Source organism: Protopterus annectens, chromosome 6.part0, assembly GCF_019279795.1.
Source record: "Protopterus annectens isolate FY-2018-M chromosome 6.part0, PAN1.0, whole genome shotgun sequence".
Taxonomy (NCBI): domain Eukaryota; kingdom Metazoa; phylum Chordata; order Ceratodontiformes; family Protopteridae; genus Protopterus; species Protopterus annectens.
Genome location: NC_056737.1, coordinates 278,951,205 through 278,965,394, shown reverse-complemented (window position 1 = coordinate 278,965,394; position 14,190 = coordinate 278,951,205). Strand labels below are relative to the sequence as shown.

The 14,190-nt window shown below is 38.3% G+C and overlaps 1 protein-coding gene across 1 annotated transcript in view; it reads right to left on the bottom strand.

Annotated features, from left to right (window-relative positions):
- Positions 1–14,190, bottom strand: part of CEP128 (centrosomal protein 128) — a 2,208,485-nt gene that overhangs the window by 1,161,995 nt on the left and 1,032,300 nt on the right. The window contains exon 18 of the mRNA XM_044074035.1: positions 13,430–13,489. Coding sequence (XP_043929970.1) covers positions 13,430–13,489 — 60 coding nt within the window. The remainder of the gene's footprint in view (positions 1–13,429; positions 13,490–14,190) is intronic.

Here is a 14,190-nt window from a genome sequence, read left to right as displayed (position 1 = left end):
TGCGTTGGTTAAATCTAGCACAAAACCAGCAGCCAGGCAAGTTGTGATCAGGGCCTAGGCAAGGAATACAGTATAAATGGAAATCCTTCTGAGGTATTTGCTTCCCACAAGTAATACAATTATTAACTTTTTCCGACATCGGTATGGAGCAAGAAAAAAAATTTCCCCAACAGGGTACTTAGCTTTAGTGAAGACTTTGGTTCTGAACCTCAAACTCGAATATTTCAGGAGTCGACCAACCAGCACTTGCGAAATGCTTCTGATTCGGGCACCACGCGGCAAGAAAGACTAAAGAAAATGGCGTCGGCTGCATGTTTTATATCCCTGATGACCTGACGTCATGGAAGAGGAGACAGCAACCAACGCAGGACCCAAGACTTTGGAATTCAGGCCGACTGAGGGCAACCTGCCAGCAGATTACCCAAATGTAATGACTGCAACAGTGAAACACGAAGAACATCATCAAAGTTGCAGAAGCATACATCATTTTCCAAAAATTAAAATAGCTTTACCACCCTTGTTACAAGGAAAATGAATTAGCAAAATGCTTGGTTGCAGCCAGATTAACTGAATTTATAGCTGTTTGGTCAGGTCTGGGAAGAGTATATAAAAACTTGATAGAATGTATAAAAAGTTCCTTAGTTTATCTGCTTTTCAGGTGGAGCAGTTTGGCTATCAGGGAAATCACATACTTTAAGAAATACATATTTATATTCTGAGAGCAGTGGGAGATGGGAAAAGGCTCTGAGAATTCCATTTGAAGTAGTTCATAGCAATTTCTGTGGGATTCAGAAACCTCAGTGTTTTCTCAATGAAAACACTGGCACATACTAGAAATAATTTCAGAGAACACTCTTCAGAATCTGAATCAGAAGCCAGAGGAGAAATACCTGCATCCATCCCTTCACATTCCCCTACACATTCAACATCTTAAAACTTTTTAGGGAAAGAGGAATCCCTTTTTGTTTTACCAGAAACCACCATACAATAAGAATCAATAGCCTGTACAAAACCCTGTGCCAAGTCCAATAAATTACACCTGTTCAGAGAAACTGACAGAAGAAAAGTTAAATGTTTAGTTTTCTGTCTTTTTCTGACAGGAAAGTTCAGGCAAACAGACCTAGTCACTGCTAGCAAAAGCTACCTCAGGGATAGGTACAATATTCTGGCTAAGCAAAGCCATATTTCCTGTCTCTTGTCCCATAACTGACAAGAGTGGCTTTCTCGCTCCCCAACAGTAGCAGAGGACATGGCTAACACCCTCGCCCTCCCGTCCATAGTGGTTGCATGGATAACACCACAAAGATCAGAGGAAAAAGATGATTGGTCTTTGGAGTCAACTTTGACCACAGCAGAGTCACACACCTGTGGCTGATGCTAATTACTAGGCTACAGTGGTGGCAAAGGCTGCTTACATACAAACATACATACAAATGTGTCAAGCACAGGCATTAACGCCCTTCTAGCTTGCCAATATGCCAAAACACTTGTTCACATAATAAATGTCCAGGCTGTTCTTAAAAATATCTAAACTAGTACTTGCTTTAATGTCATTTGGTAGTCTGTTCCAAGCATCAGGTACTCTATCAGAGAATCAATTAGTAAACTTCTCATTCCTCTAGAATCTTCTACATAGGTTATCTGACGATTCTCTGGTAAGTTTTGATAACCCAAAACATTCCCAGAAGTAGTTGTCCCTAAATGTCCTATATACCTGAATAAGATCTCCTCTTAAATATCTGTAACAGACACTGTACAAGTTCAGGTATTTTAGTCTTTTATAATAACTTAGATTTTCACATCCATGGATGCCTTTAGTATATTTCCGCTGTACTCTTTCCAGTTTATTCATGCTTGTTTTCCTATAGAGTTTCCATATTGTTATTCCATACTCAAGTTTAGGTCTAATGTAACTAACAAACAATGACTTCATTATGTTTGATTTCCTAGACTTTATAAATCTTTTTATACAACCTATAGTTCTATAACTATCATTAGCCAATTGGTTGATATGATCAGAAAAATTTATAGCTGAATCTACCCATATACCCAGGTCCTTAAATGAGTCCACAGTTTCAATCACTGTGTGCTGTATTAAATATTCACCTTTCAGTTTATGTCTCCCAAATCTCATATGCTTAGTTTTTGATGTATTTATCAACATATTATTCTCCTGTGCCCAAGTGGTCAATTTCGTCAAATTATTTTGCATACATGCCTTATCTAACACTTGTAATCAGTTTACCCAATTTCAGGTTGTCGGCATATAGACTGTAGAACACCTCAGATGAAAAAGTAAGGTCTGAAAGATACAATCTGAACAAGTAAGGGCCTAGTACAGAGCCCTGTGGGACACCTTCACTGAAACCAAGGATTTCACCTCTCCAGTTGGTGTGTGATACTTGCCATGTCCTACTTGTAAGCCATGCAGCTATCTATCTTATCAACAGTCCATCAGTACTTAGTTGTACTAATTTATTGATAAGTGTTTTGTGCATGACCCTGTCAAATGCTGAAGTTAAATCTATATACATCACATCACAGCACAATTTTTCATTCATAGCTGTTATTATATTGTTATAGAACATCACGTTACAGGTGGTAATAGATCTATTTTCAACATATGCATGCTGATATATGGTTTCAAGTCCTAACCTATCCAGTTCTGACAGTAACTTATCCAGTATCACCTTCTCCATTATTTTTCCACAACATGAAAGTAGACTTAAGGGTCTATATGATTCTGGGATTGTTCTACTCCCCTTTCCCTTAAAGACAGGTTTAATAAGTGCATATTTTCAATCTTGAGGAATTTCCCCATATTTATATGACCTAGTGAATAACAGATGTAATGGCAGTGTAAGTTCTTGCTTACGTGTTCTCAGGATATTGTTACTTATTCAGTCTCCTCCCTGTGCTTTGTTTGGATCCAGTTAGCACAGTTCTTTTTCAATATAATCTAATTTGATTCCAGTATCTGGGGTACCTGGATGTCACTAAGACAACTTACCACCCCTTTTGTGGAGCCAAACTGTTTTGCATAAGATTTTTCAAATATATCTATAATCTGTTGTGTCTGAGAATGCATTTTAGAATCTGTACACAGTTTATCAATTTGTGTATCTTTACTCCTTCCACATCTTATGTATCTATAAAAAGGTTTCCTATTATGCTCAATATCTTTATATAAATTTTCTTCAAATTTTTCTTAATCTTGTATAACACTATGCTTAATCTGTTTGTCCAGCTCGTTTATTTCAGTTTTCAAAGTTGTAGTTTGACCTCTCTTCCATTTCTTATATTTTTTGTCTCTCACCTTAATCAAGTATCTTGTTATTATGGAAATATACCCCCTGATGTTAAACATTTTTTTGACTTTTTGCACCCAAACAATTTCTCTTTCAAAACTTTCCACATTCCATCTGCAGTTTTTCCACTGCACACCTCACTCCAGTTAGTTTTATATAGTAACTGTTTTGCTTCCCTATAATATGTAATTAACCTTCTGTGCATTGGCTTAGATTTCAGTTTGGCAGAATTATCTAGCAACAAATTAACCTTTATGACCCCATGATCACTGCACATTAATGGCGGTAAAACTTGACTTGAAGTTACAGTAATTTCTTTGGGAACACAAACAATATCTAGTATATTCCGTCCCCTGGTAGGTGTTTTTACAATCTGAAGCATTTGTTGCTCCTGAATATACTCTGTAAATAATTTATTTATTAATGTTGTTGAATCAATATTATTCCAGTCTTTTTCTGGCAAATTTAAGTCCCCAGCTAATATTATTCTTCCCTCCTATGTTTCAAGTAAGAAATGTATGAATTCCTCTAGGTCATCTGCACTTGACTTTGATGGTCTGTACACTCCAACAATTGTTATATGTTCCAGGGTTGTCTTTATTGTCACAGTTACACAGTCTATAGTATTGATGTTATCATTGAACATGTAATAATCACAAGTCTCATAGCTATCTTTAATCCCTATGATAACACCGCCACCTGATTTTTTGTTAGAATGTCTGTTACGGTAAAAACATTTATACCCTGACAGAACTGGTTTCCAGTCATTGTTCTTTAACCATGTTTCACAAACTATAACATCAATCTTTTGGGAATGTAGAACATTTTCTAATAAAAAAACTTTATTATTAATGCTCCGAGTATTAACAACCATCAGAGATGCATCAAATGTTGCTATCTGTGAACTCTTACATTTTTGACTTGGCAAAAATCCTGGCTAGTGTTTGTCAAATACTGCAAAATATCTGCTGCAAAAATTCTCTTCCCTGATCTAGATGAATGCACACCATCCTGTCTGAACATGTGTGCCCAAAAGAAGGCTTGGATGCTCTACACAATTCCATTTTTTAAAACAGGACATTTTTTCCATGTAGGTGTTTACCCAAAAAATCATTTCATTCACAGTGATCTGACTATTCTTTCTATAGGTGATTTGTGAAAAATATGTCCTAACACCAGTACAAGCTATACTATCTAGGAGGGCTGTCATTTCCCGACTAACAGTCAGAAAATCTTTGTTGGTGACATAATTTGTACCAACATGAATAAAAACAGATCCATACTTCCTTACAATAAGGCGTTCCAAGGCTTGTTTCACAACTTCTATTTTTGCTCCTGGCAAGCATAACACTACTCGATGTTCATTATCATCTCTGCAAATATAAGTATCATTTCCTCTAATACCTGAATCTCCAATTACAAGAATATCTTTGCTGACCATCTCTGAAGAATCTTCAGCTTCTAATACAGTCATTTCTGCTCCATCAATTGTTACGGAGGATAGATCTTCATCACTATTAGTCTTATTAATTCCACTGTTTTCATTGCGCATTAAATTCTCATCCAGCTGGCATTGTAAATCCACAGCTTGAGCCATGTAGTCAACATATGTCTTTTTCTTCTTTTTTATTTCAGTAATGTTCTTCAATCTTTCCACGTTCAGTTTTGATTTCTTCCTTTTCACCTGCCCTTTGCCTCTTTTTTCTACCATTTCCATTGGAAAGGTGATGCCTTTTTCTGTAGACTGAGGGTTTTCTGATATCATCATTCCCTGTCACCAGTGTGTTACATAACAAAGCAGAATCCTTTTTACTATGTATTCTCTTTCCTTTACAGTCATTAATCAGTTTTTTTTTCTTCCTTTTTATTTGTTGAGATCTTCTTCCTTTCTTTCCTTTTTCGTTTTCTTCAAAACAAACAGGATCCTCAGATTGCTAAGTACTTGCATCCACAATTCCATAGTTCTCAGGGGCCTCATCATGTTTCATAGGAGTTGAATGTTCTTTACAGAAAATAGATGCATCATTTCCTAAATCAGTTCTATTTGTTCTATGTCTAACATTATTTAGTTCATCAGTCCAGTCAATATATGATACAACAGTTCTCCAAGCCATACCAATTGCACATGTGCAATCATCATCATTAAGTCGAGATTTGCCTCTAACAATGGTAAGCAAATCATCGAACTTTTGACACGAGGAACAAAGATCACACCATTGTTATCGGCTGTTACTTTTAAATATGCATAGCATTTATTACACTGTACAAGATAATTGTGCATTAGCAAATCGTTAACTGCATACTCATTTAAGGAATCCATATTCAGCTTTAACTGAATAAAATATTGCAAAAGAAAAAAATTACACAAAGTCAGTAGCAAAGAATTCAAAGGAACTTAAATGAACTTCTATGACAAAAATTATACCAGCAATATCCAACTAAATAATAAAATACAATAAAGTTGTTCTGACCATACATGTTCTACCAGCCAGATAGAAGTTGTAATTTCTTTACATGCAGTAGCTTCTGCTCACTATAGCTCGCAGTCGCACCTCCTTTTAACAGTAAAAAGAAATAAAACTTCTCTTACCAGTCAATTCCACAACAAATCACAAACCAAGAAGGATTGTTTTGATATGCTCAGAATTTTCCTCTCTGCAGTCTGTGTAAATTTATAGCTGTCTAGGCCCCTTGTGATGGCTAGAGCTTGCCTGCCCAAAACCTATCTCTTTCTCACAACCAAAAGTGAAACTAAAGGTAAAACAACAAAATATGAATCAAAGTACAGCTTGTTAATAAGCAGCCTCTTCCTACCTACAAACAGTTAAAAATAGTGATAACAAATGCAATATAAATTCAAATAAAACTGCTCTTACCAGTCAACTCCACAACAAATCACAAACCAAGAAGGATTGTTTTGATATGTGGCTAGAAAGTGGCCTTACCAAGGGACTGGTAGTTTGCTCCATGGTCAGGCCAGAAACTGTCCTTGTTTCCTGGGATGCTTAGCAGCAAGGTCAGTAAATCAGGAAAGTCACAAAAAGTCACCTTTCCCACAAAAACACAGTAAACAGTACTTCAAACACTTTCTTCAGTCCCAAAATATAAAATGAATATCATATCTCCACAAAAAAAGTAAGTTTTCAACAACTTTTTACCGCAAAAGTAAGAAGTGCACGCCTGTTCAAAAGTACATAAAAGTAATGTAACGGACAATAAAAATAATTTTCTGTAGCTTTAAAATAGATACTTTTCACAGTGAACCAGTTTAGGCAACAAAAATGCAATGTGGAACTTTTTGTTGTAGGGAACTTATCTGCCCAGCAATTGTTAATGAATGTGTAATGCTCATAAGACCGCAGGGGAGTGCTCTACTCCACGGCAGAAAAGCTCTGAAGGATTTTGGACCTAAAACAGTCTTTTAGTCAGCTCCCCTCAAGCTGTCTTAAAGGTGTGGGCATGTGGAATTTTGGAAGTTAGCCAGCTGTGATATTCTATGCAGGATATAATTCATTTTGCTTAGGCTACTGCAGCAGTGATCAATATGAAGAACAGCCTCCATGTTTGGGGTTGAGCCCACCCACACCCGCACTGCTAATTATATATACCAACTCTAGGATCACACAGCATTTTGATTTTCAGTGTCTGATCATTTTTCCAAGATAAATATTGAAAGACTGACATAAAATACCATTTCTGAGGCATCAAGCGGCCAGCAGTACCACTTCTGTTCTATATACACTGCACTTCTATTCCATACAGTCTGACATGAATTAGAACCAAACTGTATAAAATAAAAATGTTCCGACTACCACGCAAATAACTATTTAAAACGCAGCTAAGATAAAAAGCAATAACAATAGGTAAGTGCTTTCACAGAAAAACAGTGCTTCCTCGGACCATTGGTTAGCTAGAATGTGAGACACCAATCACTGAACATTTGATTTTATTCAATGAATAAATGTTATTGTAGTTTCATTAGCTAGTTTTTGATTTGTTATGATTATGTTCTTGACTGCTTTTATTGGCTAGTTAGAATGTCAACTACCAATCATTATGTATATACATTTATCCAAATGAATGCATGTTTTTGCAATCCTTCTAGTTATTCATTGGTTGTTAGTACTGAGATTGTGTGACTATAATTGGTTCATTTCTTGTTATGTTTATTCATGGTCCAAGGAAGCAGTGTTTATTGTGAAAGTGCTTACCTATTGTTACCGGTTTTTATTGCTTTTTATCATAGTTGTATGTACATTTTAAGTAGTTATTTGCATTAAGGCATTTTTGATAGCCGTGGTGGTCGTAATATTTTTATTTTATATAGTTTTGTTCCTTCGTTGTGTAGTCCTACCTTTATTTGATTGCCTTCCTTTTACTGTTCATATAAATTATGACCAATAAAAGAAATAAACACAGAAAGGTAACAATCTGAAATCTATGTACCCATTGTGAACATTTCTCAAAATCTTCCTCACGTCAAAAAATCAAACCTTGTGAAGGGCAGCATGATGTGCATCAGCTTGTTGCTGTTGAAAAACCAGGCATGTCCCTCCATGCAGTCTAGATGAATGACACGCAATCCTATATGGCATGTCATGTGTCACAGGTAGCCTGAAAATTTGAAACAATGGACTATCCACTGCTAAAAAAAAAAAAAAAAAACAATGAAGCCAGCTTAGTGCTATTTCAGGTCAATATCCCATAAGTTATGAAATCTGAAGAGAGAGGAATAGAGAAATAACAGCTGCCTGATTTGCTCACCAGCCCAATTTACTTTTTATTATTTTTCAGATAATTGCCTTATATCTATCCCATCCATTCTACATTTTTCTTCTGATACCCTTGACTATTCAGTAGAGTGAATAAATTCTTAAAACTGTAATAATGTTTTAAGGGTTAAACAAAAATGAATGTTCTTTTTTATTACTAGGCGGAAGACGAACTACTGATCAAAAATCAATGCCACTTGCAGAAGGTTACATTAGGACTGCTCAACATACCACAACAACATAGAATGCTACTAACCACTGTACCCTAAAAACAAACTAAAACAAATGGTGTATTGAGTATAAAGAAAAGACAAAGGGTGGGACTGAATACTAATTACAAAGGCACAATTCATGAGATGAATAATAATTAGTTTAAAATGTAAAAACTGTCAGTGAAGAAAAAGCTTGGATCTATGAACATTCCTGAATTCTTCTGATGCACTTTTGGCAGTCGTTATACTCTACACAAAGACATATGCCCTAACACACAAGAGTCTGGGAGTCGAATTAATGACAAAACCTTGCATCCCATCTTCTGGGCAATACGGACAACTACATTGCATTACATTATTATTATTATTATTATACACACACACACACACATATATATATATATATATATATATATATATATATATATATATATATATAGTTTCATAGTTATATATATAAATATATATATATAGTTTCATAGTTTAGTACTAGGCTATCTGCCCTGGGGCATTTGTAAGCCTAGCCATAGTGATGTGGCTTTCGCCACCCCATGAAATGGTACAAAAAATGCACAGAATAGATTTAGAATACTGTGTCTCTGTCTAGTAGTGACACAATGAAGGTTCCCTTATATAATAGAATTAGTTTACTGTGCCCCTGTCTAGTAGTGACACAGATGTGACCCCTGGGGTAAACTTACGATCTCCCATCTACTCATCAAGATTTCTCTTGAAGAGAGTCAGTGAGTGGCTTTGCCTAATATGAACTGGGATCTTGTTCCAGAGCATGGGAAGCCTCTGGGTTATGAATCTATCCCTCCAGAATGTCCTATTCATACTTGTGCCGAGGTTTAAGTCTTTAGCTCTCGTGGTCCTGATGGATTTGGATTTTTTGAGGTGGAGCATGTCCATCAGTTCCTGACTGGACATGGCCTTGTACGTCAGGCAGAGATCACCTCTGAGCAGGCGGTATGCTACTGAATAGAGCTGGAGTTTCTTTAGTCTGGCAGAATAAGACATGTTGGAGACCCTTGATCCTCTTGGTGAGGTACTTTTGTGGTCTCTCCAGCTGTTGCAAATGCCGGGTGAGGTACATACCAAATAGGGCATTGTACTCAATCATGGGTCTGATGAGGGAGGAGTATAGGGGTACAATGACATCCTTGGATCTGGATGTGAATCCCTTCATGATAAGGTGTGCAAGGTAGAATGTTTTTCTAACCACTTTGGCAATGTGGGTGTCAAATGAGAGGTCGCTGTCGACTTGGATCCCTAGGTCTCTGATTACTTTTTCCGTACTCAGTGGGTTGCTGTCTATGTGATAATTTGTGGGTACTTTGTTTTTCCCAAAGGGGATGACTATACATTTTTTGGCATTTAGTTTAAGGCCATGACTCCGGCACCAGTTGTCCGTTTCTGTGAGGTCTTTTTGTAGGATGCATGTGTCCGCTGGTGTATCGACTATGGCGCCTAGTTTGCAGTCATCTGCGAACTTTGTCAGCCACAACCCTCCCATGTTTGCTTTAACATCTGAGAAATAAATGCTGAACAAGAGAGGTCCCAGGACAGAGCCCTGTGGGACACCACTTGTGACTGGCTTTGAGTCTGACATTGCTCCAGCGATTTTAACTTTATGGGTTCTGTCCTTTAGCCAGTTTGCAACCCATCTAGTGACATAAGGGTTTACGTTTAAGCTGTTGAGCTTATCTATGATGCCTGAGTGGGGTATTGTGTCGAAGGCCTTAGCCAAGTCCAGGTAGGCTGTATGGACTGCTTTGCCCTCATCAATGGCTCTAGTGACTGTTTCGAAAAAGTCAACCAGGTTCAAAAGGCAGGATCTGCCCTTTACAAAGCCGAACTGGGTGGGGTCAAGTGTCTGTAGGTCCCCTATGTCTCTGTATATGAGTTCCATAATGATTCTTTCCATAGCTTTGCAGACCAGGCTGGTTAAGCTTATGGGGCGGTAGTTCCCAGGGTCTGTAGAGGTACCCCCTTTGTGGAGTGGGACCACTGTTGCTGTACGCCAGTGTTCAGGTACATATCCTGTAGTAAGGCTAAGGTTAAATAGCATTTTTATGTGCGGGTTTAGCTCCTCTTGGAATTCACGTAGCACGCAACCCGGGATACCGTCAGGTCACATTGATGCTGTATTTTTAGCTTTGTTGAGGGCGGTTCTCACTTGGACATCTGAGATGTCAGGGAGATTACATTCAGCTGGGATAAGTATTTCTTCTTTTGGGGGTGAGGGAGGGGAGAAATTTGCACTGAACCTGTCAGCCAGAATGCTGGCAATATCTGTGGGTTCAGTGTATTTTTTGTTGTTGTGAACTAACTCTGAGCATATCTGAGGGTTTCCGCCCAGGTTTCTAACATAGCTGAAGAAGGCTTTGTGGTTATCTTTAGTGTCCCTAGCGATTTTTCTCTCAAAGTTGGCCTTGGATGTTTTTATGAGAGAACGTAGTTTTCTGCTAGTGTTGATCAGAGATGACTTCCCTTTATGGGATTTTGCTCTGTCGTGCAGTAGCTTCCTTCTTTTGTTATACAATTTGTTAATGGCTGAGGTCCACCAGACAGGACGCTTGCCTTTGGTGGAGAGGGACTTGGATTTATTTGGGATTGCATGATCCATGCATTCTTGGAGATATCCATAGAAAGCATCTGTGAAGGATTCGGCATTGTGGGATGTGGTATCCACTGGCCCAGTGGGCTTAAAGGATACCATCTCAGTCTTAAGAAGAGTGAAGTCTGCTTTTGAGAAGTTTTTCACTGTGGTCTTTTGTGCTGGGGGTGGAGGTGGGATATGTATATCCAGGGTGATTAGTTTGTGGTCAGATCTCACTAGTAAGGGGTATACCTCCGGTGTGGAGCATTTTGCCCCCATGTTTGTGATGATCAGGTCTAGTATATTATCTCCCCTAGTGGGAGAGGTGACTAGTTGTTCCAGTGCATTTGAATTTATGAATTCCAGGAACCTTTGGGCTAGGGTGTTAGGGCTAGAATAACATACCCAATCTATGTTTGGGTAGTTGAAGTCTCCCAGTATGAAGGTATTTTGTGATACATTCATATCCTCCAATGTCTTCAGGAAGGCTGAGTGGGGTTCCTGAGATTGGAAGGGTGGTCTGTAACATGCTACCAGGTGTATAGCAGTTTTGCCTATGGTTAGTTGCACCTGTATGGTCTCTGATGCTTCATGTGTTGCTACTAACCTGGAGGTGTGGGTGTCCTTGATGAATATGGACACCCCCCCTCCCTTTGTGGTTCGGCCTGGGTTTTGGGGCCGAAAAGCATGATACGTGGTATAGCCTGGTAGCGCTGGGGTGCTCTCAGGAGCCTTGAACCAGGTTTCAGTTACTGCACAGATGTCGATATTCTCCATACTGAGGATTGCATCGAGTGCCTGCATCTTGAGATTTAGACTTCTGGCGTTGAGCAGCATTACCCTTAGTTTTTTTCCATTTTTGTTTTCTAAGGAGGTGGGTTTATCTTTTGAGCCTTGCCTAAAAAAGGCACTATGGGGGTGGCAAGAGCCTTAGCCAATATCCGGAAGCCCAGTAGTGACAGGTGCAAGCCGTCCCTTGCGAAGCAGTGTGGCTTGTCCAACATGTCATCCCAGGCAGACAGACATTGGATCCCCTTAGAATGACACCAGTACTTGAGCCAATTATTAAAGCTGATCATCTTGTCTTTGTATTGTTAAAATAATGCAGCAAACAGCTAAAAAAACAGTTTAAGCTTGTTTAGGGTAAGCTAGAGAAGCTATTTCAAGTAAAAAAACAGCAAAGATACTTAAATCCAGAAAGTAGTCGCTTTTCTGAGTTCTCTGTAGCTAGGACCACTCTGCAGGACCACGAGGAGCTTGTCTGAGTAGTATAGCCAGAAAAAAACGCCCAGAGGCGGATTTTAAACAGGGAACTTCAAAAGAGCTAGAAATGGTCCAAAACAACCAATTACTACAGCTCTTGTGCTGAGGTCACTTCCTACAGGGACAGGTAGGCTGCTCAAGGCTCCCCACTCCCACTGGTGAGCAAAGAAACTTCCCTCTATCCAAGTAAGGTAATGGACAACACAGGAACTACACCACAGCCCATAATACAGCAATGCCTGTAAACTTGTCTAAACTAGTCGAGGAGAAGCGTAAAAACAAGGATTTTTTTTGTTTTGTTTTTTTAGATAGAAACACACAGAAAATGCAGAGACAGTAATAAATCAGTTACACAGGCTAGCACACTTTAGTGGGCAGCCTCAACAGTTAAATTAAACAAACAAACAAACAAACTTTCGATCAAATTCGACTAAAAAGTAACTTTAAGTGCAGATTTTAAAATAATGCAGCAAACAGCTAAAAAACAGTTTAAGCTTGTTTAGGGTAAGCTAGAGAAGCTATTTCAAGTAAAAAACAGCAAAGATACTTAAATCCAGAAAGTAGTCGCTTTTCTGAGTTCTCTGTAGCTAGGACCACTCTGCAGGACCACGAGGAGCTTGTCTGAGTAGTATAGCCAGAAAAAAACGCCCAGAGGCAGATTTTAAACAGGGAACTTCAAAAGAGCTAGAAATGGTCCAAAACAACCAATTACTACAGCTGTTGTGCTGATATATATAGCTTCTTCTTCTTTTGGCTTTTCCCAGTTAGGGGTCGCCACAGCAGATCATCTGTCCATTCATGATTGGCAGTGGAGTTTTACTGTGTCGAGTTGCCAGCCCGGCGCCCAACCTTCCACAGAAGGCACACACATGCATGCACTCACACCTAGGGCTAATTTAGAGTGTCCAATCCACCTACAGCATGTCTTTGGGATGTGGGAGGAAACCGGAGCACCCGGAGGAAACCCACACAACCACAGGGAGGACATACAGACTCCGCACAGAAAGCACTCCAGCCGAGAATCGAACCGGAGAACCTCTTGCTGTGAGGTGACAATATATATATATATATATATATATATATATATATATATATAGATATAGATATAGATATAGATATAGATATAAATATAAATATATATATATTATAAGCCTGAAACAAGCACAAGTATTTAATAACTGTGGAAAAGTTATTTAACAGCTAACAATGGAAATCAAATCACTTCACTAACAGAGCTGATATCTAGTTACATTTGCAAGGCTTGCAATTTACCTTGATTTCAGCTAACCAGCGATGAGGATCCCGTGACAATCCTGCTGAAAATGATAATGCCTGCCAAAGGAACAAATTTTAGATGCTTAACTGGACAAAATAAGGCAATTACAAAATAGCAAACAACATTTAGCTTTCAAAAAGTGAAGTACTTCTTTTTTAACAAAGTTTTTAGTTGCTAGTGCATAAAAGCAAATAATAAAATGCCAAAGTTTAAAAAAGCATTTTGTGCATTTAATATCTTGCCCAAACATAGTTTAAAGTTCAGTTTCAGGTTTACACTGTCAAACATTTTTATTCCTTCAGCACAAGTGTAGGTCTACCAAACTACACAGAATAAAAGAAAATCATTCCAGGACTGGGAGTTTCTAATTTCCAGAAAGTATACTGCAGTTTAATACAACCTAACAATGTTTACTTCAAAGTGTACTATGATGGCTAAAGTATTGCATTTCTATACAAGTTCTTAAAAGTTATCATGGAGACAATGGTGAGGTAGTAGCAACACACATTCCATTCACAATCACCATCTTTTCATGGCCTACCATGCTTTGTTACTCTTTAACAGGCAGGCTTTGACAGTACCATCTCACCTACCTGTTCTGGCTTACTAGTTATTCATCACAGAATTGCAATGTCCAGTTTTTTTTTTCAACTGATAAAAAAAATGCTGTAACATAGAAAAAAAATGTTCTTTGCCACTATTTTGTCTATGTTCTTTTTGCCCCCAAGCTTGCTGACCCTTAACTGGACTTGATCCC